The sequence below is a fragment of the Pseudopipra pipra genome, chromosome 5 (assembly GCF_036250125.1).
Source record: "Pseudopipra pipra isolate bDixPip1 chromosome 5, bDixPip1.hap1, whole genome shotgun sequence".
Lineage (NCBI taxonomy): Eukaryota > Metazoa > Chordata > Aves > Passeriformes > Pipridae > Pseudopipra > Pseudopipra pipra.
This window is the reverse complement of record NC_087553.1, coordinates 28,345,808-28,372,315: the sequence shown is the minus strand read 5'-3', so window position 1 is coordinate 28,372,315 and position 26,508 is coordinate 28,345,808. Positions and strand designations below refer to the sequence as shown.

Sequence of the window (26,508 nt, the reverse complement as noted above, 5' to 3'; positions counted from 1 at the left end):
GAAGCACAGCTCCTTTTCTGACTTGCTGAACAATTAAATTCTAGTTTTTTCTGGAAGATTTGTATTCAGCAAACATACAACAACTGTAGCATGTCAGTACTGAGCAATACAAAAGTATAAAGCTTTCCCAGCTTGCCTGTGCAGCAACTGTCAGGGCTTTCCATGTCTTTGCATTCATAAGGGGACTAAAGAGTGTATTCAAGTCACAATGACCGAAATAGGAAAAACAGAGACAGGAATTGCGAGTAAAAATCTGCAAAGCCACCGTCAAATACCACCCAGCCTGCACATCTTTGAGAAAAACTAGGAATTCCAACTAAAATGATGCCTAGGTGTACATAGGCCTTTTTGAGCTCTCTCTGAAACAGAATCACAAAACTATGTCCAATACGACCTTTAATTTCATGGAGACAATAAACAGGGAGTTGTTGCCTGGTATGTACTAGTAAACATGGAATTTATATTTTCCATGATAGCACATCAGAAGTACATTTAAACACAGCCAGAGTTAAGAAAGAAAATATTGAAATGATAAAGTTTCCAGTGCAGCTTTAACTTAACTTCCTTTAGTTTATTCTTTATAATGTACTCTTCGAATAAAAGATAACATTAACTTACTCTCATCTAACTTTTTGCTATTCAGCAAACAAGCATTCACAGTTTTCCCTCTCTTCATTAAACATTCTCCCCATTCAGGAAGCTAACATAATCTTCTTTTCCAGAACCCCAATGTTTTCACAGTTTTTCCTTCAATTTTTGGAATGGAAGTGTCCTGTGGGGACTTTTTTTCATCTCCAGATCTGTTTCTATTCATGTCTTCACTGTGATGTCTCCTGTTACTCTCCTTACTTTTACTTACCACTCCACTGCAATCTCCTTCTCCCATATTTTTATGCCTTCCAGTTCATAAGATCCTGACTTTCACTTTTCCTATTCAGCTCTTCCATGTCCTAAAGAAACTTAGGAGTCAGATCTGACTAGTAATTCGGAACTCAGGAGACTAAACCCAAAGTTGTTTTAAATTTTTTAATTTTTCACCTAACCTCAGAGCTGCGCAAACTCTGCTTCCTATTTGACTTTAAAACACTGTGAGCACATAACTCTCTAAGGTTTTAATACCTTATGTCACACATCAGACACCTGGTTAATAGAAACATATAAAGTAATAAAAACATGTAATGTTTTCGATGCAAATTTGATGAAAAGTAGTCCCTTATTCCAATCATTCCAGAACAACTCGCTGTGTGGTTGGATAACTAATTTTCTGATAACACAGCAAACAGAAGAATGGATTCAATTCTGTCCTTGACCTAAAAACTTCCAACCGCAGCTTCTTCAAAAGAAAAGGTAGTATTCTACAAGTGCCGTATCACTGAGCAACAAACAATGCAAGACACCTGAGACCAGAAAAGGTAAAGACTTTGCCTATGTATAAGGCATCCAAAGTCCTGCTCTCTGGATTGCACTGGTACTTTTCCAATGGTTATACAGTTCAGAAAGTATACTAGATGGGATCATAGCCAGATAATCAGTACTTTATTTGGGAGACTATAAAACCAATGTTAAAGCTCACTCTTATGCCATGGAAAGAACTGAATGCTACTCTTCCAGATGAAGCCTCTTACTGTCAAGTTATTGCATTAAAAAGCAGACATCCCCTCTACCCTTACACTAAACAAAAACAGTGAGCCCTGCTCTTTCAAACAAAAGAGTTTGGCACTTGAGATTCAGGAGAGAATTCCAGGCTACGGATCGTGGATAGACAGACACCACTTTCTGCAGTCCTAAACCGACATAAATCTTATTTAGCCAGAGCAGTACCACAGGTGGTTTTGACCCTTTCAAAAAAGCCAATTGCTATAAAAAAATGCTTTAAAATACACTCTGCTTCCTGTTGCCTTCTCTTTCCCAAGCCCATACTATGCTCAGGAGCTGGCTCCTGATGCTCATTGCTCCAACTCCCCAAATTTCTATTCTGACCAGAAATTCCACAGTCTTGGCCTCCTACTTCTCTGAACAATAGCACGATGCAAAAAATACATGTCTCCTAGCAGCCAGTTCTTTTGCAGAATCTCCCTTAGGTCATGAAGTGTTATGGCTTGGGGTTTGGAACCTCTTTGGACCACTGGACTACAAGAAGGTGAAAAGCCTGCACCAGTCATCATCTCTGGAACCAACATCTGTTCAGGACATGGCATTATTAACACATTATCAGCAGGGACTTGATTTCTACACCTCTTCAGAGCAGATGCTGGCACAGCCAGCAATGAAAGTTGGGGAAAAACTGCTGATTTGAACGTGAAGTAACTGCTCGCTCATGGAGGCACACCAGGTGCAGTTCTCAGCCCTGTGTTGGAGCTGGTAACGGAGAAAAGCAACAATTGGTCCTGCAGGCAAAAAGAGTCTGCACTCCAGCATTACCACACTCCTGTGCTGCCCCTCCCATAGGGTCTTGGCATGTGCAGCAGAAACGAATGCAAGCTGGACAAATGCAGACATCAGAGAAAAACCCACTTTACCTACTGAGATTTTTACAGAAGATTCCCATGGAGGAGAAAACTAAAGTCAGAATAAGCTGCAAGAATCTTTCTCTTCTTTAATACATATCCAAGAAATCTATTTCTGACTCCCCACATCTATATACATCTCCACTTCTTTCTCTTCGTATCTTCATGTTCTTATTGAAGAAACCTAAATGAATATTTATGTATTATCACCATACAGTCACATGTCTTCCATGATCATGCTTGCTGGTCCCGCCCCCTGAGTAGTTTGGCAGCATTCACCTTTGCAACCATTTTTAGAGCTAAACATATCTCTTAGTGCTTCTTCCCAATTACTCTTTCATGGCTCCTTACAGTGCATGTAGGTTTTTGCATTACCCCTGCACTACACAGGGAGCCTAAGCATCAAGGGAAGGCAGCACTTCCCCAAAATTAAAAGACATTGTGTCTTCCATTTTTTGATGCAAGGCAGCCAACTGGCAACTGAACAGACTGAGTCACCCAAAATATACTTAAAAATTAAATGGATGCTTTAGAACAAACAGGAAAATCCCACATGACAACAAAGAGTCCTCTCCATATAGGTCTGTATAATTGGGTTTACTCTAAGGGAAAATATGTTCTGCCCTCCATCCTGACTTCATGTTGGGAGTATGGACCCATCATCCTGATTACAGTTTTCTTAGAAAGAAAAGCTGGATGCATTAGGAGGAGAGCCCATAAAATGCTTTAAACAGTCCTCAATTTTGAAGATTTGTTTTCACATCTAGTTCAATATAAAATAGATGAAATCTCAAAAAAATGTATTGCCTAATTTACCTTTGTATATCCCTGCTGCACATAAATTACAGATTTAGTGTCTGAATACTTTCTATTCACATTGTATTTCATTTAGGTCTGTATTTCATTTAGGTCTGTAAAAATTTCAGTCAGAGTAGACAGATTTATATGGAATACATTTTCTGCAAAACAGCAGCTGAGCAGATTTAAATAGCAACTAGCACCTAAATTCAGAGAGACGCTATAAGAGTGTCTAAAATGTTTAAATGGGATTAGTACCTTGTTCAAACTGAGTTCAATATGAGTTATATATCTAAACATTCAAACATCTAGAAGGGCTTTACAAAAGTATCTACTGCCTCTCAGGGCAGCTAACCACCTCTGTACATCTCATTTTTTCTACACATACTGTAATAAATGCTCCAGAACATGAAGTCCATAACTTGCCATGGTTTTCCTCACATAGGAGAGCATAATTTTTCTTAATTTACAAACAACACTAATTGAAATTTAATGCTTAGCATTCTTCCTCTGCTCTTTCCTTTATTTCCTGGGCAATCCCATTTTCTTATTGAGGAAGAGAATTCAATTAAAAAAAAAAAAAAAAGGCTTATTACAGTAAGAAAAAAAACGCATCCCAGAGCACTTTATTCATTGTATTTGAAAATCACTGAAGTATCACAACCACAACAATTTTCAGTATTAGAGACTCAGTCTTCAATATCATTAGACTACTGAGAAACCTATATAGTAACAAAATATATAAGAATAACAACTGAAGATGCTAAGCTGCTTCTTTTGGGGGCACATCTGATCAGATTCTGCAAACATTTAGTATTCAATACAGTATTGAGCATACTGATTTCCATTTATTTTTAAAAAAACACCCTTCCATGTCCTCCCCATGCTCAAAACAAGTAATCCAAATGATTAATCATATTAGTGGTGTCATAAAAACACATTCTGAAGTGTGGTAAGCAATATCTTTGTAAAATAAGGGGAACATTACAGTCTAAATCTGTAAGAAGCACATGCTATATTATTTTTTCTATTATAATGTTAACCTTGCACTATTCTCACTCTTGCACTATTTTTTTCTTGACTGCATCATAAATAAAGCAGATGTAACTGAATATATTGTCTTTGTATCCAATCTTACTTACTACATTAAGCTTGGTTTGGCTTCCACTGGTCATAAGTTCTTCCTCTGATACTTTACTAAAATTATCCAGATAATGGTCTGATATTGTATGAGACAGATCTTCAAAAGAGTATTCCTTTTCTTGGCACAATTTGATTTCATCTAAGAGCTTTGATAATTCTCCAGTCACAGCTTCACCTTTAAAAACAGACACACCATTAGTCAGTAATTAGAATACCAGGTGTAATTAATGCCTAAAACGGAAATACACATTCCTTAAATTTATTATCTGTTATTTCCATGCCTTATCTTCTAGACAATAATCTTCATGCACAATTCTTCTCTCAAAAATAATGGCATCTCACTCCAGAGTTGGAATTTGCTAGAGGCAATCTACATACTTCTGCATTGCCCTATACCTTGCATTTAATTAGAATGAACTACAATATATACTTACCCTTTCTCTGTTTTCTAATCCTGAAAATTGTCTAGAAATAGCAACTATCCAAGAATGTAAAATTAATCCAGGAATCCAAAGTTTCTACAAACATAGAAAATCAACGTCCAATACTCTGCATCAGGTTCACCTTTGCTGCTGTAATCAATCAATACACTACACAGGTTCCATAAACTGTGACTAGGTTGGAACTCAGTTTCTAAGAATGCACATCTGTCCCATCCAAGTAACTAATAAATAATAAACAAGAATAAACAATTCTTGCTCACTTTCCTAGGATTAAATGTAATCTTGGAAGGATATACTGGACAAACCCACACGTTTAAAACATGCCTCCCTGCAGCAGCCTACCAGAAACCTACGTTTAGTGCATTCTGCATTGTGTTTCACGGTTTCTCCTTTATTTATCCAATATCTTTAGTTAGGAAATCTAAAAGAATAGTAAGGCAATGGGCTTTATATGTCTACACTAACTGAGGGCCACTATTAGAAACAGTAGTAGGAGTAAGTACTAGACTCACACTGAGTGCTAACTATCCTGCAAATAGTCCACCAGCAGCAGCAAGACCTCCACAGACTAAAAAGCTACTCATTATGAACTGTGTTATGTTCTGATTATCTACTGCATGTGTGTTACACAGCTACCTTTAGTAAAAGCAATGAAAATACAAGCAAAAACCAAGTTTTTCCAGGAGCAAATAGGAAAACCCTTCTCTTGACTCAGTTTCCAACAGTCATACTGTTGGAAACTACAGCGCTTAGACTTGATAAAATACAGGTAGTTCCATGTTACTCCATCTTTGGAAATAAAATGCTGAAAAGAAAAAGGAGAGTGAGCATATTAAGCTCAGCATACATAAAACAGACAAATATATCCACATAACTAAAGAATCCCCTGATGAGACTGTATCTGGCTGGTCTAGAGCTTTTTTTTTGTTTGTTTTTCTTCATAGTTACTGTTTGCTATGCTTAGTAAACAAAAATACTCAAAAAATATTTTTAAAATTACACCAATGGCCAGTTATAACTGAAATTTTCTGAGCCAAGAACAGTTGTTAATTAAAAGCATTTAATTGCCTTTTAATATCTAATTAACAGAAATTTTGCATTCAAAACTCTTATTCAATGGTAACTTCGCACAAAACAAGTAAATTCAGCAAAAATATAATCAAATTTATTTATAGTCTGTTTTAATTAGAAAATTGAAATTAATCCAGATCAATATTATAATAACTAAAAATTGGAAGTAAAATACCTAAATATTAAAATCTACTCTAAAATCATGATACAGTGCCCTATACAGAAACAGAACTAGTGCTTCCTACAGAATTATGTTCATGTTCCCAATCCCATGTTTTCCTACATAATGGCCTGCAGTACTTCTTACTGGGCAAGAATGAATTCTGTGTGACAAAACTGGACTGACCTGTGAGTGAGAGTGCACTAACTGACTGGCTGATTGCTGCCAGAATGAATACATAATAGACACATTATGTACACTGTTTCTTTCAGTGTAGGTACTTATTAAGGTCTCTCTCCTCTATCTAGCTACCTACTTTCATGAAAGTCACAGAAAGTAATTGATACTGCCATTCCTCTTCCAAATTTGGTTTAAATTATTTGAAATTAGATTGCAAGAGAATGGCAGGCAGATGGATGGGAAACACAATCAAGTACAATTTCTTTCCTTTAGTATCAGATTACACAATAGACAAGCAAAACCCAGCTAGCACATTTTACATTATTTATAATTTGAAAGTGGATATAAAGAATGTGAGATCATGACCTTATCATTAAGAAGTAAAACATATTTTAAAAATATTTACTACTTTATTTCAGGACAAACACTCCTATTGCATATGGCAGTTGAACTAATCTCAAAGGAACTATTTATGTTCATATACCACATATCTGTTAAGTACCCCAATGGGAAATATGATTGGAACTATAGCATTTGTTCACTATCACCATGAAGACCATAATCTGACATGTAGCAGGAAGCTTAGTTTTCTCATGAATGAAGAATCATGAAGATCATAATGTGACACACAGCAGGAAGCTTAGCTTTCTCATGAATGAAAACTCTCCCTGCAAACATGTTTAAAAAAAAAAAATAAGAAGAAGAACCTAGAAGCACAACAACAAAACATCACCACAACTCACACAACAAAAACAAAGAGAGGCTTAGTTATTTGCCAGCAGTCAATTACATTCACTCTGGATGATTACTGAGGACAGAAGTCAGGTTTGGTTCTACAAGAGGATGATTTTCATGAAAGAGAAGGATGACTGTACACTCAGAAAATGCCCTATTTTAGTGGATGCGTGTGTAAATGGTGAATCAGAACATAAAATGAAAGCACGTGCAGACAACAGTGATCACCACAGTGTACAAAAGCTGTGTGAGAAGATGAATGGAAGAACAGTACACGTGATCTTTGAAAGAGGCTTCCAAATGTAACACCATTGGAAGATGTACTCACTGGGAAAGATGAAGTAAATTCCATTTTTAACCCAAATGTGAACAATGCCTGCAGAGTACTTCTGATATATTTAGCATTTTTGTTTTACTTGAGTATGAAATGTGTAACGTCAGATAAATTAAAAAGATTTAAGATCAAATAATGCAACACATTCATCAGTGACTTGTCCTTCCTGAGAATACAATTCCTTGCTCTTCTATATGACATGGATTACAGTGTATGTAGTCAAGATACCTAACTGATGCTAGAAAAAAGCTCCTTGATATCAGTAACTTTCTTATTTTTTTCATTTTGCATGTCTGTATCAATGTTTTAGTAATATAATTTTAATACTAAAGAGAAGTTCGGTACAGCTTTTGCATTCACAGAGTACATGTATTTACTTTTAGCCTTTGGAGATGGAGGAACTTCTGGGGACAAAATGCAAGACTGACGTTCTGCGCATTCCAGCGGGCGTTCCTCTGAAATACTTGCATTTCCTGTTTCCATATATTCTGCAATTTAAAGATACACAAACGCTTAAATGGCTGAATTAAGGGGGTTTATTCCAACCTAAAAATATTTGCTACTTCATTTTTCATTAAAGCCTTTCTAATTTTTCATATTACAACCTTGTAATTATTCATAAACACTGCTGCAAGGCAATCATTTGCTGAAAGTATTGCAAAACACTATAAAGGCCAGGTCTCTAATCTGCTGAAACTGTTACAGAAATCTCATTCTAAGAGTAATGAATTGAGACTATTCCTGTTTTTTTCCTGTCTCCTTGAAATATCAATTGTTCCTTTATATATTATTACTGTTGAAAGAGGCTTTTATTCTAAACTTGTGCAGAGTTTTTAGTCAAGATATTCAGGTATTCAGTATGCTCACAATAAGTACAAACATTGATACTGTTTAAAAACCTAAATATTCTGCTTGCATCACAGAAATAATATATGAGGGAAAAAAAAGAATGCAAATTCAAAAATTTAGTTAAAACTAGCAGGCCAAAAAGCAGTGTGCTAAAATTTCTGTATTTTTCCCCCTTAAAACTTCCCTTGCACCACGTTCACAATAATGTTTATACAACCAGAAAAACATGAAAATATGAACTTCAATTTCATTACTGTTCTTTTCATAAAAATATCTACATTATTTTCATGTGCTTTTGTACACAGGCTACCTCAATGGAAGACCAAGACCTAATGGAAAACCAAGACCTAATAATTAGAAATTAATTTATGCAATAGTGGCACTTTTTTTCCAGCACAGTGACTGATTCTTAGTTCTGGCAGTTATTCTGCATCTGCATTTTCTTGGGTTTCTGAAGTTGCTTAAACAATTTCTTTCTGATACCGATAGTAACCACAATAGCACATGTTGCAACACACACAAAACCAAACTACAGCAACTGCTTTCATCAATATCACACTGAAGGACTAAGGAGTTTCTGGGAACTGAAATCTCCCTGATTTAATTTCTACAGTCAACAATGTATTTGTTTAGCTCGCTGTTACTCATGATTAAATAACAAATCCCAAAACCCAAACACAGTCTGTGATAAAATAGACATCCAAGAAATTGAAACTGAAAATGGCATAAAACAGCATGCAGTTTCAGAATGCTGTGCAGGTTGTTGGTTGGGTTTTTTTTTTAATGTATGATTTGAAAGTGCCATATATTAAGTTTGATGGTTGGCCATGGTCCCCTGGATAATGTCATACATTTCTTCATATGAAAATTTCATACTTCAATTTTTTTGGTTGGTACTGAAAGTAAAGAAGCAAAGATGAGCTGTAAGAGACCACGAGAAAACTAGCAGCATGACAAAATGCTCTGGAATGTTTTCCAGCTCTGTCAGCTACAGTATTTGTCAAGTTAATAGGCAAGATGGAGAAGAAATAAAAAAAAAAAAAACCAGACCCAAAGAAAACAAAAAGAAAAAAGGAATTCAATTTGTGTCTGAAAATATTTGCTTGGTAATTATGCAACTGTCCAAAAGCAAACCTAAAATTAAATTCTATCAGGTGTGAGTGTTACAATTATTAGATCAATACAGCTATTATTAGGAGGGGGAATGAACGAGAGATCGTGACGGACTTTAACCTTGGTGTCATCATACAAGATTGTGGGTTTAAAATAATTCTCTATTTTTATTCTTTGTCAGGCCCCACTTCCAGACCAATGCACTTACCTGCTGGAGGCTAGTTCTGAGGAGGAAATTGTAAGTTCAACATAAGTCTTAAATACTTACTTTTAAAAATGCAGAGTTCTTTCCAGAAAACCTCCACAAATGTCTCACACTAGGTGTGGTGTGGTAAGGTAAGGTTTACAACAGGCCAGCAGCGTGCCATCCTTGTAAGAGTGCAACCCTTAAAAATTTGGACACCTGTGGGACTTCTACTCCTAACTTTGTTTTATGCTATTGAAAATTCTACCAGATATGTACGAGACAAAGACAGGGACTCAGTTGTGAGAGGCTTTTAGTCTTGGCAAATGTATACTTACCCACAATATTGGCAGGGAAACAGACACAAAACAGCTGATCTATATTAAGAGCCAAAGACAAAGCACACAGGAGCACTGAATGCTTTCACCTGCAGCTGATTAGGAATTCATCTTCAAAGCCTGCCCAAACTTACTGAAAAAAGGTGATTCTGTTACCATCATTTGCTCTGGCTGCTGTGTGCTTCAGAGACTGCTCAGGTTGTATCACTTTTCCCAAAGCAAGAAAGACAGTTCAGAACAAAGCCAAGCTTGGTGAATTATACCACTACATGACCAGAACACTTTCCCCAGCTGTGCTCTCATGGAGTTTAAAGAAAAGCCTCTCATTCCTACAATACAGGAGAGTAAAGGCTGTTTGGGACACAACCTGTCATATTCATAATGGGAAGAATGGACTATTTTATTTCTGTTTACCCACACGGCAGATTACAGTTCAGTGAGGATTAATACTAAGAATTCCAAAAACTTTGCCTGCTTAGTAGAATTCTTTTTGATTAGATTTTGACATAGCCCAAATCAACCTAAATAGGGTCATGTGCACAAAAAGTAATAGCATAAAAAAGCAGCCTTACAGTAGTGGAAATAAGAACAGTGAAGAACACTGGAAATAAGAACATAACCAAAGAAGGTAACAAGCTCTGGAAAGTTCAAACAGCTGGAACTCCAGCTTTCTCAGTTTCTGTAACAGTGGTTAGGCCAAAGCCAAGCAGAAGGGAAAGAATTAACATGTAAGCAGAGAAACACAGCTGCCTCTCCACCATGAAGAAAGCCACTCTCTATTGTCCAGAGACAGTAAAAGCACAACTTGCTTTAATTTCAGCACCTCTTAGATCCCAGTTTCTCTAAGGTGAGAGGGTTAAGACTTTTGTTTTATTTACAAACCCTGGCTTTTAGAGTAATGGCTACATTCACCTCAGAGAAGTTTTTATTTTTAATAAAAAAAAAAAAAAAAATTTTTTTTTTTATTTTGCTTTAAATGAAGCATGAGCTCCTTTCCCTTTTGTTTTCAAACACTACGTCAGCCATGCCATGGGTGGATTCACATAGAGTTCCTTCTAGAGCAATCTTCTCTAAGAGAGCAAAAGGCTTTTTAAAACTTTAAGAAACCAAAAAAAGGCCAAATTTGATTAGAATAAAAATCTGAACACTCACCTTTTCAAATAGAAGACTCTCCAAGTAACTAGATCAGAGAAATAAAACTTGTTTAGAAACCACTCCCCTCCACAGCCGATGGCCCTGCAGAGGCGTCCTTACTCCTCCATCACTCCACATCTTCGTGAAGAGCAGCAATCTTCAGAAAACCCTCTGCCCTCCCCAAGGCTCTTCCAGAACCTGGCTGAGGATCCTGCAGCTCCACTGAGTCCTGTCCCAGCCTGGGAGCTGTCAAGAATCTCTGCTCAAAACAGCTTACTTGGTCCCCTGGGAAGGAGCCCACCTGAGGCTTCATGACCCAATTTCCTTTCTCTTTACAGCAGCTGCAGTAGCAGAAAACTGATTGGTAACTACTATTGTCAGGTGTGCTAAGGTGACAGACTTGAACTGAGATGGAAGCTGGTTGACTTCAACCTCCTAAATTTCAGAGGACAATTCTGAATTACTCAAGTTTAATTTAATCCCAGAGAAACCTGAAATCAGTAGCTGGTTTTTGTGCATGTGTTCAGGGAAGTCAAACAGAAACAAACACTGAAGTACCACTATGATTCTGAGATAGTATGATTCGGAGTGCAGCTAAACCTGTCAGTCGCCACAACATCAGCAGTTAAATTAATTCATAAGCATAGTTAATACTCTACAGCTGTTGCACAATAGTCCATAAAAGGAGATGAGAAGTCCTCAGGAAAAAAACAAAACAAAACCAAACAAAAAAACCCCAAACCAAAACAAACACATAACTAAAAAAAAACCAAAAACAATGAAGGGGGGTTGAGATCTCAGTTATTTTCATCACACACAGCTGTAATTAAATCTTTTACTGAAAACCTATTCCATCCTTCCAGTGAGGCTGGCCTCCTGCACTCAAGGGAATGGAAGATCTACTTGTCCAAAGAGCAAGAGAGAAAGAGCGAATGAGAATACACAAAAGAAAGCCAGTGCTAATGACACCAAAGCTATTTAAGCAGAGAGCAGAAGAAAGGAGTCCTGGTTCTGCAGCTGCTTATACATTTTCTGTTTATGAATAATTCGGTAACAGGTACAAACAATGTTAGGTGTCTAAGCAGCTTCAGCAGAAGAGAGGAAACAGCTTTCCCTTGCATCTCCCTCCATAATGTCTATGCAGCGACGCTTACTGTGCCTTCCTGGGGCTCATGCCATTTTTCATCTGTTTATCTACTATCTCCTCTTTTTTTCCATAATAACAAGAATTCTGCTTCCAGAAATAGTAAAAGAGCAAGATTCTAATAGAAAGCATAGTGGGCTGTGGAGAAAGAGTTGAAAGACAGTATAGCATGCACCTGCGTCACGTTCACATGTGCTAAAACTAAAACACAGCTGGTTGGTTTAATTTTAGGCCTACTAGCCTTGGCAACATCCCTTTTATCTTCAGTGCCTCATTATAAAGTCCTAAGTGCCAATACTGTTAACTGCTTCAGCACTGAATGCTGTTGTTTCACTGCACTCATGAAATGCATTCAGTAGCCTGGCCTTACTTGGCACAGTATCCTAATTCTCTGCTCTTTGAGTACACAATGCCTATACAGCTATTTCTTCCTTATCAAATTAAAAATCTAAACTCTAATAAGTGTTTTTAAGTGAGTTCAATGCAACTCAGACCTGAGCAAGACACTGAAAATGAAGTGCCGTGTTTGAAAGACATGTTTAGAATTAAAACTTGAACTGTCATTTCTATTAATTCCATCTATAATTAACAGGTAGTAAAAAAAACATTCAGGTGGCATATAGCTTACTCAGCCTTTTTCACGCTGCTCTTTAAAGTGATTTTTTAATTTATTTTCTTTCTATCAGATAATGAGTCAACATCTCAAAAAAGATGGCAGACTTTGCAAACACAAAAAAAAATATTTTTACAGAAACTTCCATTGCTATTTCCTCAGGATAGTGAGAAAAAATGTGAAGTAAAGATCACAAAAACACTAGGATAATTTCTAAAACTCATTAGCAAAAGGTTTTGTTTCTTTTAAACCCATAACCTGTAAAAAGTAGTTTTCTAAATATTCTTTTAAAAAGAGAGAACAATTTATATCCACAGTTCTTAAATACTGTGAGGGCATTCATTCACAGCTGGCTATCAGCCCTGAAGGTTTCAGGATCAGCTCAATGAATTTTGCATTACTGCTTCCATTAACTGCTTCTAAACATATAAATTACTTTATCTTCTTCAAACAACTTTCTCATAAATATCCTCAAAACCATGTTCTTTCTAAACTTTCCTTACAACTCTGTTAACCCTCTGCACATAGGGGTGAAGAACCCATCAGGCCCACTAGTAATACCAGACACATTATTTCCTTGGTAATTTCTGCCAGCCTGTTCATATGCACCTTGCAGCCTATGTGGAAAGCTAATGTTTTGTGGCAGGGACAAACATTATGCTGTTAATGCTATAAACTGTGCAGTAACACTCATAACAGTGCAAGGGGTAAACAGCAAAAATTAATGAGAATGCTAGGTGATAAAAGTCTTACTCTATCCTGGCAACAAGGTGAAAGAATAAATTCAATGACATTATGTCTGTAAAAAGAGCAAAATTAGCAAGAAACTTACAAAATCTGGCCAGTAATTGTCTGACACCATTAATTTAATTTCTTTTTCCTGTAAGTCTACATGAAGGAGATACATAAGCTTCTCTAGACAATCATCTGAAGACAGCAGCTTTAATGGGAACGTATTTGGAAGCCACTGAATCTCTCTTTGTAATTGCCCTTTCTTTGCATGGAATTCATTACCCATCATCAAACTCAATTACAGTACATTCAGGATTGCCAAAATCCCAGTGCTTCACTGACTTTTCAGCTACAATAGGATAAATACCCACACTTTAGTGAAGAGTATACTCAGCTGGCTTTTTAGAGGAAGGAGGGCCAACTGTATCAGTAGTGCCAGTACTGAATCCTACCACTCCTGATTTTATTTTTCAACTTCGGTTCACAGTTCAAACTTTATCTTTGATGGACAAAGCTTCAGTGAATATTTTGCTGATGAAAAAGAATCTAAGTGGGTTCTAAGGGAGTTCTGAAGGGGCTCCTCAGGTTGTCTTAAGAGTCAGAATGACATCTTTGTAACATTTTTCATCCTTGTACCTCACTTCTGACTATAAGGCAGACAGAGCAAAAATAAACAGCTGCTCATTAAAAGCACAGTTTCATCACACTAATATGAGCTGAAACTACTAAGCAGTCATCTTTATACTTTCAAGGCACACATTTGAAAAAGATTCTACGTCAGTGCATCAAAAAGCCTTGAAATTGATATATTTCTTTTGCATGTGTGTGTGTGTGTGGTTAAAAACTGAGGGCAGGTACTGATCCATCAACATGAGAAACCCCTGAGAGGGGTCTGGGTACTTTATTATTCATAGAGCAAGCATGCTTTGAAGAAACTGTTCATCAGTGGGGTTGAGACTGCAAGATTATCACACTAAGGAGAAAATGGAACAATAAAGAGATACTAAAATGAAAATTAGTTTAGTTGGTGATGGAACTTCATGATAAAACCTAGATTAATATCTGAAGGATGATAGATTTGGATGTCTAAGAAAGTGGAAGTTCTGACTGACCCTTTTCCTGCCACTGAAGAAGTTTCAGTATAACATTAACTCTCTTTTCCTCTACACAGTGGTATGTTCATGCTGCAGCTGAGTGAGGACATAAAGGTTGAAGCTTCAGTTAGAGTCTAATTAGGAACTCCCTTCTGCTGACAGGGGGAAGCCCTACATCCCTCACGCATATCCTCCTCCCCACTTTTTGATTCTGCCAGATACCTGGGACAGAGCTAACTCTAGGACCTGAATCACATAGAAGGCAGGTTCATTAAAACAACAAAAAGTATATTTATAATATTATTTCTTAATATTTTATGTACTATTAAATATATTTAATACAATAAATACATTTTTGTATTTTAATGGTTCATGAACTGTATCAGGTCACTGTGAAATCTCCTGTAAGTGGGGAATATGTAAGGGAACTGAGTAGGTGGAAGTAGAGGAGGAGGAAGGGGGAAATGAGGGACACAGCAAAGGAAAATACGAAGGAGGGAGACCTCAAGGCAAGCTGTTAATTCAGTTCAGCTATAACATGAATCTGCTTCTTATAGGAATACCTGTCCTCCATCCTGGAAAATTTTCATTATACTTTTAAGAGCTTTGTATCTTCAGTCTATCATCTCACAGGAAAACTTTACTGAAGCTAGTCAACAAGTTTGGAAGCTATTCAGAAAAGAAAGGATGCAGCATGGCCACATGACCTCATTTTCTGTAGGAAATGCTCTTATAAAATATAGTTATGCAGGAGACTGAAGCATGAGCTTGTTCATATGTAGAACCACCACTGAACTGATTAAAATGGCTTCTTTAAAGGTGGGATAATCAATACAGAGGGAGAGGCAGCAGTGATACCTGCAGGAACTCCTCTGTCAAACACAGTCAATGAAAGACTATTCTGAAGATGCAGGAAAAAAATTTCATAGAGGAGAATAAATTATATTTAACACTGAGTTATGCCCTAATTCATGTTTCATCACTTTACTGCCATCTTCTAGAGTAAAAACCTGAAGTAAACAATGGACTTCCAACAGTCTTACACCATGAAAGAAAGATGAGGAATGACAATGAAGATATGTATGGAAAAAAAAAGCATTATTTCTGCTGTCATAACAAGCAATACTGCCTGGTTTGTTTTTTATTTCTTTTGTTTTGTTTGGGGGTTTTTTGTTTGTTTGGGGGTTTTTGTTGTTGTTCTGTAGTTTTGGGTTTTTATAATTAAGGAAATTGAGAAAAATACAATGAAATGTTTTGGAAAAATATCATCATCTTTCAGTCATATAGTTGTTATTTATGAATGAATCAAGCATTTCCATTGTAGGTTATCATTACAATTTAATAGAAATGAAGTGAAACATTACAGTGGGTAATGAAGAGTAACTATTAAGTGACACACCATGCTAATTTCTATGGTCCACAAAAAAGAAAAGGTTTACTCTGAATTTCAGATACTGAACCACTTATTTTTGTTCAACTAGCAAACAAGAATTTTGTATGTTTAATTGAAAAGACTGTTCTTTTCTATAACAAAGTATTTAAAGACTAGAAATTACTATATTTCCTTAATATTTCTCCATGCTATTCTGATTCATCTCTAACAAATGTATAACTGAATATGACTTACCTTGAAGTAGAGCTGCAATTTGAAGTGACTGCTGAGATGGATGTTCTTTAAGTATATCCAAAACTGTTCTACCCAAACTGTCCTTTATGTTGGTATCTATTCCTGAAAAAGAAAATGATCTGTGGTGGAATTTTTAACCCCAAGTGCTTTGGATTAGAAATGCAGTGTATCAGGCTCAACTATCTGGCAAATTGAAAGCAAGTGTTCTTACAACTGCAGCAGATTAACAGCTGCATTACAGCTGAAGTACAGCAGACTCTTTAAAGCTTGAGTAGCCTAAAATTCACGTGCTGACATGGATGGGTTTCATGTTTCTGTAACTCATGGGGATATAAAGTAAGCTTCTTAAACCAAATTTGGAATTATTTTAACAATCTGTTTCTCAGAAACAGGTATCCTGAAAAGAATATTTTATAAACCCAAGAAATTCTCTGAATGTTTGTCCTATGTTCCTCTCCAAACTGCTTTAATTCACTGGGACTTTCTAGTTGATAGTACAAATATGTGTTTTGGGAACAATACCGTAAGGTGATAGATAAGGAGAAAAAAAACTCCTGATGGTTTCCTGGAAGACCCCAGCTCCTGGGGAGACATCCCCAGAAACTAATAAGAGGACTAGACAAAGAAAGGAGTGATACGGAGATAGCACGGCCTTCATTTGCAAACCTCCTGCCAGATGGGAACACAGAAAACCCCCCCTTGGGCCTGTGTCATTTGTCTATCACTCCAAAATCAGTTTATTGACTATAGCCACTCAAAGTGCCTAAGAAAAAAGGACATAAGCAAAAATAGGGGAGAAGTTCCATCAACACTGCGAGAGATGGCTGACAAGCTGGTCTTTCTCCCTTTAGTTCTGGTGATGCCTGGAAGGTGAGACGTATCTTAGGCATGCCAATCGCTTATAAATAGCTAGAGTTTACTTTTGCTTCATAGTACTCTTAGTAAGTTGTTTTGCTTTAAAGTTTTTGCTTATGTTTTGCTTCATTATTATTACTACATGGTTTAAATGTGTTTTTACAGTTAGACCCTGTTCCAGACGAAATGAACCCTATAAATTGTCACAAATTTGTATAATAAATGTGTTATTTTGTGAACTGTTAGTGTGAGTCTGTTTCTAGGTGCTGACAGTTTCATTGACAGCAAAATAACTCACAGGAGAAACTTGCTAAAGGGTTTCCCTATCGCTATTAAGTGTAGTCTCTATAAAAAAATGTATCAAATGTCCTGTCTGCCTCAGCCAACCTGTTAAGCAAAGGGTCTCACCTAATGAGACACTAACAGACTGTTTTGGACATTAAAAGGCTTTGATCTCCTGGGGGAACACTGATAGACAAAAATAAATTAAGACAGGTTGGACAGAAAATTCTTCTTTTCTGCCCCTTTTTAGCATGACAAATATGAAAAAGTTTTTAACTTTATGTTAATAAAGTTGTACTTCACGGCAACATTTTTGAAATTCATGCTCTGAATAGAGTGAAATACCCATGTGTAGTATGTGGGCATTGGGAACAGCTACAGCGTTTCCTCACTGACTGTTCAGACTGCTGACAAAGTAATTGGCTCAAACTGTGAATGTAACCACTATGTTTAAGGCCTGCCCTGAATCAGAATCTGTTGTATGTGATACTGCATGACTCTCTACCTTTGCCTTGTAGGGTTACCTCAGAAATGTTTCCCTTATGGTAGAAGACTCAAGTTGGTTTTCAGTTTGGATGTACTTTCACGAAAAGTCCTAACAAAGCGAAATTCTTCTCAGGACACTGAACAGAGAAGATCAGAGGAAGCAGGATTTATAAGCACATTCTGAAAGTATTCACTGGAAAAGGCTGCAGTTCTAGTAATTTCCTAACCCAATGGATAGTTTCCTAGTTCGTTTTGTAAGAAAGAGATTTTTTTTTTTTTTCTCACTGAAAATAAAGCCAAAATATTGCTGGGCTAATTTAGCAGTGACAGCTGACTGTAAGAGGCCAGACACACCAACTTGCACCTTTCCTTCGCAGTAGCTACTTAAAACATCATCTGAGTCTTTTTGAAGCAGAACTAGAGAAAAGGGCATTGTGAGGTAAAAAAGGAAGAAGGTGGGGAGTGTTGCAGAAGTGCAGAGCATTTGGGGTTGAAAGAGTTCACCATGAAAATTCTACTATCCTGTCTTGTACAATTATATGCTGGCAGAGGCTGTAACATGTATTAATCTATAAGAGGTGTTCTTTTTCTGTAGTCTAAAGGGCTTCCTATGTTTCTGTGATGTTCTCTTCCTTTTTTAGGAAATAAAAACGAGAAGATCCCTTTCAGCCTCCTTCTCATTCATCCAAACAGAAAAGCAACTTGGAAGGACTTTTTTTTCTGAAAACAGTTCTCAGATCAGGTTGAGATTCAGATGAGGAGCTGTGATTATGACATACCTTCTTCTGCAATATATAAATAACCCCACAAGCACTGATAAGAAAGATGAATGAGATCCCTCAGCGTAACAAAAGTTCACGTATCAGCGAGAAGTTATTTCTAGATATTTTTATTTTTGTTGATCTCATTTATTTAAGATGGTTGTCTAGATGAGTGATTTACCTGCAAAAAAATTCTGAAACTCTTATTATGTAGTAGATGGGTTTGTTTGGACTTTATATCCCTGTTCTTCTGTCCTTTCAGGACAAATGCAATTCTCAGAGACACAGTGCCTCCCCCCTTCTTCACAGGGACTCAAAGTTTATTCAGGAAATGAAGGAGCAAGCAGGATAGTGTGGCTGTTAGGAATAGCTAACGGAAGGAAATAAATGTGAACATGAGTATTCTGGTCTCTACATCAAAGAATATTCTTGGCTGTCTTTCAGAGTGAATAACAAAATTTTATGTAGCCATTTTGTTCTCAGAATACATTTATTCTTAGAATACCGTGGCATACACTGAGTCATATACGGAATTTATGAGTCTTAGTGCAATCCCCTTTGTTCTCTGCATATAGCAATTTCTTATTCTAAAAGAACTGTGTTTTAAAGAGAAGTACATGTGATTAGATTTGCAAAGGCTGATAAAGATCAAAGTAGTTTGTATAACCAAAAGTTGATGAGGCACACAGAGATTAGGAAAATTAAGAGTATTTTTCAGTGTTTCCTGTAAATCAGATTTACCTGTTTCAAGCAAAATGCGTACTACCTCCACCTTTCCAAATAGGGCTGCTTCATGTAGTGCGCTCCCTTTTTCTGTCTAGAAAAAGAAATATTGTGACATTTAAAATGCAAATTAAAATACCAATGAATCTTTTTGTAAAGAATACATTAAGAAAAGAAGTATTTCATTATTTTTTCCTCTCTATTTTATCTATACATAGAAAACACTGAATGGCCAAGAACAAATACTACCATTTTTTATTATTATTAAAGATAACAACATAAATGTTGTCAGTTCTACTACAAAATTAATACCTGTATAAGAAAATATAGTAGGAATGTAATACAATTCCCAGTTAACAAGCCTGTATTTGTGTAAAATTTCTAGACTCCTATAACAGGCAGTGAAAATCTAGTCAATACCATCAGTATCATCAATATATCAGCTGCTCAGCAAAGTCAGACAGTTTACATGTGGATATCTACAATTACAAGTTTTAATGTGAAAGTGGATCACACCCTAGAAGGTCAAATCAGTTGCACGGTGAGAGATGCCCCAGGATATCCCACCTGGCCCCCAGCTGATGATCCAGTTGATGCTCACATTTGATCTGCCTCACATCTGCCTCATACAGATGCTCTGCATACCCTAAGGCATCTCCAACAGCATTAGATGCCTACGTTTATAACATTTAAATTCTACCTTAGATGTCTGTGAACTTGATTTTGCAGGTTTCTTTGACCCAAAAAAGAGCAGACTCTTGCTGAAATAAAATTTACAGTATTGAATAACAAGATACCTCTCTTAATAAGCTACTTTTCTTAGTATTTTATCCTGCTGACTGTAACTGAAAACTCTGAACAACACATCTTTCCATACAATAGCATTAGCACTAGCTAAAGCACTACTAAATCTCACTGAATATCTGGTTTATCTCCTTTTTTGATAATAAATTTGATTTTGAGATTTATTTATGGGCAAATGTTAAAGGTTTTACTCCTTGAATTTGTTTTTTCTATATTTTATCCAAATGCACCCTTGTCATACTTGCTGTGGTGGAAAGACTTTAAAGACACACATAAAAACTCCAACTCTGAAAGAATACAGTGATTCATTATTAATTACTTGTGTCAGAATGCATCAGAATTACAGCAATGCAACTACAGGATATTCAGAAGTAATCAGAGATCCTGAGATAAGGTGTGAGCACATTGTAAGGGTATACATGCTCTACCAATTGAGCCTGAGAAGTGTTTCCTAGGTCCATAATAGGAAGGCTCACTTATTATCTTTCCTCACACTTAGTACATGGACATAACAAGTAGAGGATGCCCAGTGATATCTACATCCCGTGCATGAGGTCTAATGACAGTATAACAGAGGAGAAGGAAGTCAGTAGAGAATGAACATATGAAACACACCTCTCAAAACAATTTCTAATCTTTCCATTTTCAGAAGCAGTCCAGATGAACATTTACAGGCTTATTCTGAACAAGAAGACTAAATATTAAGATATACTTAGACACAGTTTCAGAATCCTTTACTCAAACAATATCTACAGGATGTTTCCAGTTACTGCAGTCAACTTCAACATGAGCTAACTGCAATGACAGTGCAACCACAAAGGTACACACAGAGACTTAAGTGCAGCTCAGAGATTTATGAGAATAACAACAGTTCTCAGAAAAGTTATTGAACTAAATAGTTCCAATTACAAAAAGAGGCTTGACATCAGCAATCTCGAAAAATACTTTGACACAGCCTATTATTCTCCGTGTGTGATATGGCATTTCCTTTGGAACAGTCACTTACTGGCATAAATAAACCTCAAGACTTTTAGCTGGACCTGTAGAGTTCCCTGTCATCAAGGAGGAATGTTGACAGCAGGTCAAGGGAGGAGACCTTCCCTCCTGTTCACCACTGGTGAGTCCACACCTGAAATACTCTGTCCAGTTCCAGGCACTCCAGTACAAGATAGATGCGGAACTACTAGAGAGAGTCACTAAAATGATTTAGAGACTGGAACACCTCTTTTATGAGGAAAGGTTTAGAAAGTTGGGACTTCTTAGCCTAGACAAATGAAAGCTTATAGAAGGACCTCGTCAATGTGTATAAATATCTGCAGGGAGGGAGTCAGGCTTGGACACGTCCAGTGACAGAATAGACAATGGGGAAAAACTGACACACAGTAGGTTCTGTTTGAACGCAAGGAAACATTTTTTTTGCTGTGCAGGTGACTGAACGCTGGTACAGGTTGTTCAGGAAGGCTGTAGAGTTTCAATCCTCTACTCAAAAGTTGCTTGGACGTGGTCCTGGGCAACTTATTCCATGGTATTCTGCTTGGACAGGGTGGGTTGGCATAGAAGACTTTCAGAGTTCCCTTCCAACCTCAGCCATTCTGTGATTCTGCCAGGGATAATAATTAGCGATGTATACACCAACAATGAAGTCCACAGAGGTTCAATTGTTACAGAAGGCCTTAGCACTAAATTTTAGTTCTGTGAGGATAAACTGTAGAGATGGAAACCAGCTGCACCTTGACTAAAATTGCAGAGGTCATTCTGTACTAATAAGGAACCTTTTTTAATGGAAGAAGTGGACATACTTTAATGAAAACAGCTATCTAGAATCCATTGCTGTAGCATGATCTGAGACTGAGAAAGATCAATGTTCTGGAATGCTAAATCAACAGCTTTGAGGATCAGGAAGAGGATCTATACTTAGACTACTCAGTTAAAGGGTGGAAAAGATCCTGATATGATAATTGTCACTGGCAGCAGTCCTTTCTAAATCAAAATTCCCCACTGGAGGAAAGGTAAGCAATATTTTCCTTGATGAAAGCACATATCTCAAAAGAAATGGAATGAAAACGAGCACGAGAAGAGGAAATTTCCTGTAGATGTCTAAGGCAAACAAATCTAACTTGAAAGCCAGAAGACAGCTCTGTAACAATGAACTAAAAGCTCTGCTATGCATAAAGGAGTATAAAACCTTAAGCCACTTCTACATATGTAATTCATAGTGTTGGGAGAGGAATCCAAAGCCAACTGCCAGGTTTTTTCCTTATACACTTTCTTGCTTCTTGGTCTATTCTACCGTGATATTTCCTGTCATATCTGAACACAATCCTCAAATGCTTTACAGGCATTCTGCACTGCCTTGCATTCTGGGGCAGCCTATGCCTTACAACTGAGCTTTCAGACAATGCTAATGAATGTCATATCCTGGAAATGAGATACATATTACAAACAGTCTACTCAAAAGAGGAATTCAAAAGGCACACCATATAAGCAGTGCAATGATCTGTATGCTCTAAAGGTGATTCTCTGAACAAGAGGGAAAATATTACCATGAAATTGAACTAAAATCAGTCTGAGAATATGGAGATTGAAAGCATACCTTTAAGATGCAGATGCGTAATCCTGCATAAGATGTCACAAAGATGAATGCTGACATAAATCTTAAAAGCCCTAGGCAGGATTTCACGGTAATAGTTAATAACTAACAACTGAATTAGATCCCTCGACCCAAAAACTATCCAGAAGGCAGAAATGTCCTTGTTACCAGAGAGAGTTCAGTTACCAAATCCGTTTTAACATAGAGAAAATGCTGAGCCTCAGGATGAACAGGGCCATGAGAAATTCTGAGGACTGGCTGAGTAGATATATCTCTCTTTGTAAATGTACATGTGGCTTACTACTTGAAGGCAGAAGTAGTTTGGAATGTTCTCTTCTTGTGCAGCAGAGCATGTTACACAAATCATGAGGATTAAAAAATATAGTTGCAAAAAATTCCTATATATTATTTCAAATGTGATAGAACTTTTAGGTAGGTCTTTTTCACTTACAATGACATACTTGTGCACTAATATACTCTTCTATACTACAGCAAGCAAGCTTAAGATTTATGGACAATACTCACTGCTTTACTTCCTGAAGCTTTTCACTGGCTTGGATCTTATGTTTCTGGCAAAGTGAACACTACCATTATATTTGGAAATTCTTTCCCATTGATACTTAATACAAAAAATGCTGGCATTTTTCCATGAATACACTGAGCTAAAGTCTGCTTGAGTTTGCATCAATGGCTTATATATTGATTACCTGCCATAAGTTTTCTGTATATGAAATACAGAGAACTGGAGCACAAATTGTGCTAAGCGTATAACAAAACAGTACCTGCCCCAAGTAGCTTACAGCCAAATACAGGTACAATGTCGCAGCTGGACACACAAAGCAAGCAAGTACAGAAGGACATTGTCAGCAGGAACACTAGGATACATAAATCAACTTTGCATATAATTTGCTCATATAGAAGCATTGAGGGTTTTAGTAATGACAAATTAATTTTTTTTAATCATGTAAATATGCAAAAGCTTTTAATTAAGGCCATTTGTTTAGTCCTTATTTATAGGCAGTTTGCTATAGTTTTGATACTGATTTCAGACAGAACCTGAAAGACAGAATGGTGGCTTTGCAAACTGATACACAGAATATCCTCCACACATAGTGACATCAAAAAGGAAGAAGGGGCACAGCTTTTTGCAAGAGAACTACAGTGATAAACAGTGGAAATTGCCATCCTTACTGTAACAGACAGGGAAGGCAAATAGGGATAGATGAAAGTTGGATAAGCAGAAGGGGACTAGTTTTTAAGGTATTTACAATTATTAAACTACTATTGCATGAAACAGACTGAAACTGTGCAGTATCTTATTTTACTAAGGGCCCAAAATCTATCACTCACCCAAAACCTCTGTATTTTTCAAGTGTTTCAATTTAAATGAAAACTTCAAAACATAAAGAGATGAAGCAGATTTGCCCAATTCTAAATAATTTCAGATTGCAGGATATTGGATAGACCTGGGAAGTGAATAAAATGTGTGATTAATTTATTCAAAAATTAAATGCTGTCTTTTATTAGCCCAAGTATTTGTTAATATTAAAAGTGCTCAGGGAGTACAGAAGAGAAAGATAACGTGGCTAAAGTAAACTTCCCATTTAAATAAATATATCTTTACAATTACAGAGTGATAGGAGACAGGCTACTTCTATAATCATCTCTCAACATTCTGAGAGCTCTCTACTGGTGATAAACTGAATTTATTTAACATGTATGAACTGCGTACAATTTTATTTACCACATAAGATGTTACTTTGTATATTATTTTTTCCCAATAAGTGATGCAGATCAATTTAATTAATAACAAAAGTCGAGTTCAGTTTTAAGTAACAGGTTCATTGCATGTTCTGCTCAGTTTAATTAGCTGCCAGTAATCATCAACAGAATTTTTCAGAGGCTATAGAAGTAATAAGTCAACAATATGTACAGAGCCAAATTGTCAATATGCTAAGATGCTGAATGAAAAGGAACATATTGATAGAGAATATGTATACCAGTGAGAAAATAAATAAGTGATATTTCCTTACGGCAAGGAGGACAAACACAGAAGAAAGAAGACAACCGAGTGCAAAAAATAAAACAAAATAAAATAAAATAACTGCCCTGCCTCTAAATAACTATGAAAAAACCCAAGAACATAAATTCCTTAAAAGCAATTAGAATAAAAATAAATAAATAAACCAAGTAAGCCTTGTAATTTTAGTGTAGATGCCAAACATATCACCATTACTAAAAGAATCTCTTATTTCTTAAAAGAAGATTGTAAAAAAAAATTGCAGCCACTGTATTTTTTAAAGGCCAGTGAAAAACTTTTGGTATAACTATAGATAAAAATGGCTTAGGAGAATTCACAGTAGTGCTAAAATTATCTAGATTACATAAGAGAAAGAACACATTTCATAAAAGCACTGCGTAATATTTTGCCCTCATGCAACCATCAGCCTGTAAGTTGCCATGACAGAGATTATTTTTCTTCAATTATTCTGTTTTAAATATCAATTCAGGCATCACTTTCTGAATTTTTCCTCATTTGCTAGAGATAGAAATTATACATTCAGAAACATGCATTTGAGAGTTCTGTAGCATTAACCTTTTCTAAATTACTGAAGATGTATAAAAGTCAGATAAAAAAAAAGCTGCTTGTATTAGCCTTTGCAAGTGTATCTCTTTCTAGTAAAGAAAATCAAAATCAAATTAAATTGAAAGTATAATGGTAGGCAAATACACAAGTAGGCAAACCACAGGAAAGTGTTTCAGTTTAAAATAGTTTGAAGCAAGTAACAACACCAACTCAAAACATACTAGAGATAATAAAAGTCATAAAACAATTTTACCACATCTCATCTGCAAGGCACTTAGGAAAATCCATTTTTAATCTTAAAATATGCTATTTTATGGTTTGCTTTGTTCTTTGTTTTTTCTTTTTTTAGACTATTTCTTCTTCCCCACTTCACATTCTTTTTCTCAAAAGCTGAAAAACAGCACCTTGATGGAAGAATTCAGAAATGAAAATACATGGAATCCAGGCACAATCTTTCTATATAAAAGGGAATTTTATGTACAAAGGTGTTTGATTAAATGCACATAAAGCTTAAAGTGGATATAAAATTTAGTCAAAGTTTAGGCAAAGTTCCCAAGATTTATTAATTGGTGAGAATGTCTGGATGTGACTCTAAACTAGATGTAATTGTTTGGTTTGTTTGTTTATCTGAACGTAGATATAAACCTGAAACAACCTTAATTCAAAGTAGATTTTTATATATACATATATATATACATATATATATATACACACCAAGAAAGCTACTTTAAATCTGAAGATAAAATACACTTTAAACACAAATATAGTGTCATCAATTAAATCAAGTGAAATCATAAGATTGAGGCAACACGTTACACGGAACAGAAATCTAGTCCTCTCTTGTTAAAGGGCTTGGACACTTTCCAGTAGAAAGAACTGAACATAAAATTTACTGCTGCTGTACCTTGTAGCTGTACCAAACTATGTCTATTTTATTTATAGTTACCCCTTTTACATTATTATAACTTATTGTGCATAGAACTAGATGCACCAAGCACCTAACAGCTTGGAGTCAGTAGCTGTAAGAGTGTATTGCTATAGAATTTTCTTTCAGATTTAGACAACAAGTTAGAAATGCAGTGAAATGCAGAAAATCAAAATGGTTATTACCTAGTAACTTTGGGTTTAGCATGGAACCTAATAACCTTAGGAAAAGGAGTTCTCAGTCAAGCACTGTTTCAGATTGCTATGACCATGAAAGGCCCTAGCTTTGGCAAATCA

At 36.2% G+C, this 26,508-nt stretch overlaps 1 protein-coding gene across 5 annotated transcripts in view; it reads right to left on the bottom strand.

Annotated features, from left to right (window-relative positions):
* ANKS1B (ankyrin repeat and sterile alpha motif domain containing 1B) overlaps window positions 1-26,508 on the bottom strand; it is a 420,219-nt gene that overhangs the window by 338,527 nt on the left and 55,184 nt on the right. For all 5 annotated transcript variants that reach the window (XM_064655362.1, XM_064655363.1, XM_064655364.1 and 2 more), the window contains 4 exons: window positions 19,325-19,400; window positions 16,200-16,301; window positions 7,749-7,859; window positions 4,448-4,623 (listed from right to left, as the gene is read on the bottom strand). In XM_064655362.1, coding sequence (XP_064511432.1) covers window positions 4,448-4,623; window positions 7,749-7,859; window positions 16,200-16,301; window positions 19,325-19,400 — 465 coding nt within the window. The remainder of the gene's footprint in view (window positions 1-4,447; window positions 4,624-7,748; window positions 7,860-16,199; window positions 16,302-19,324; window positions 19,401-26,508) is intronic.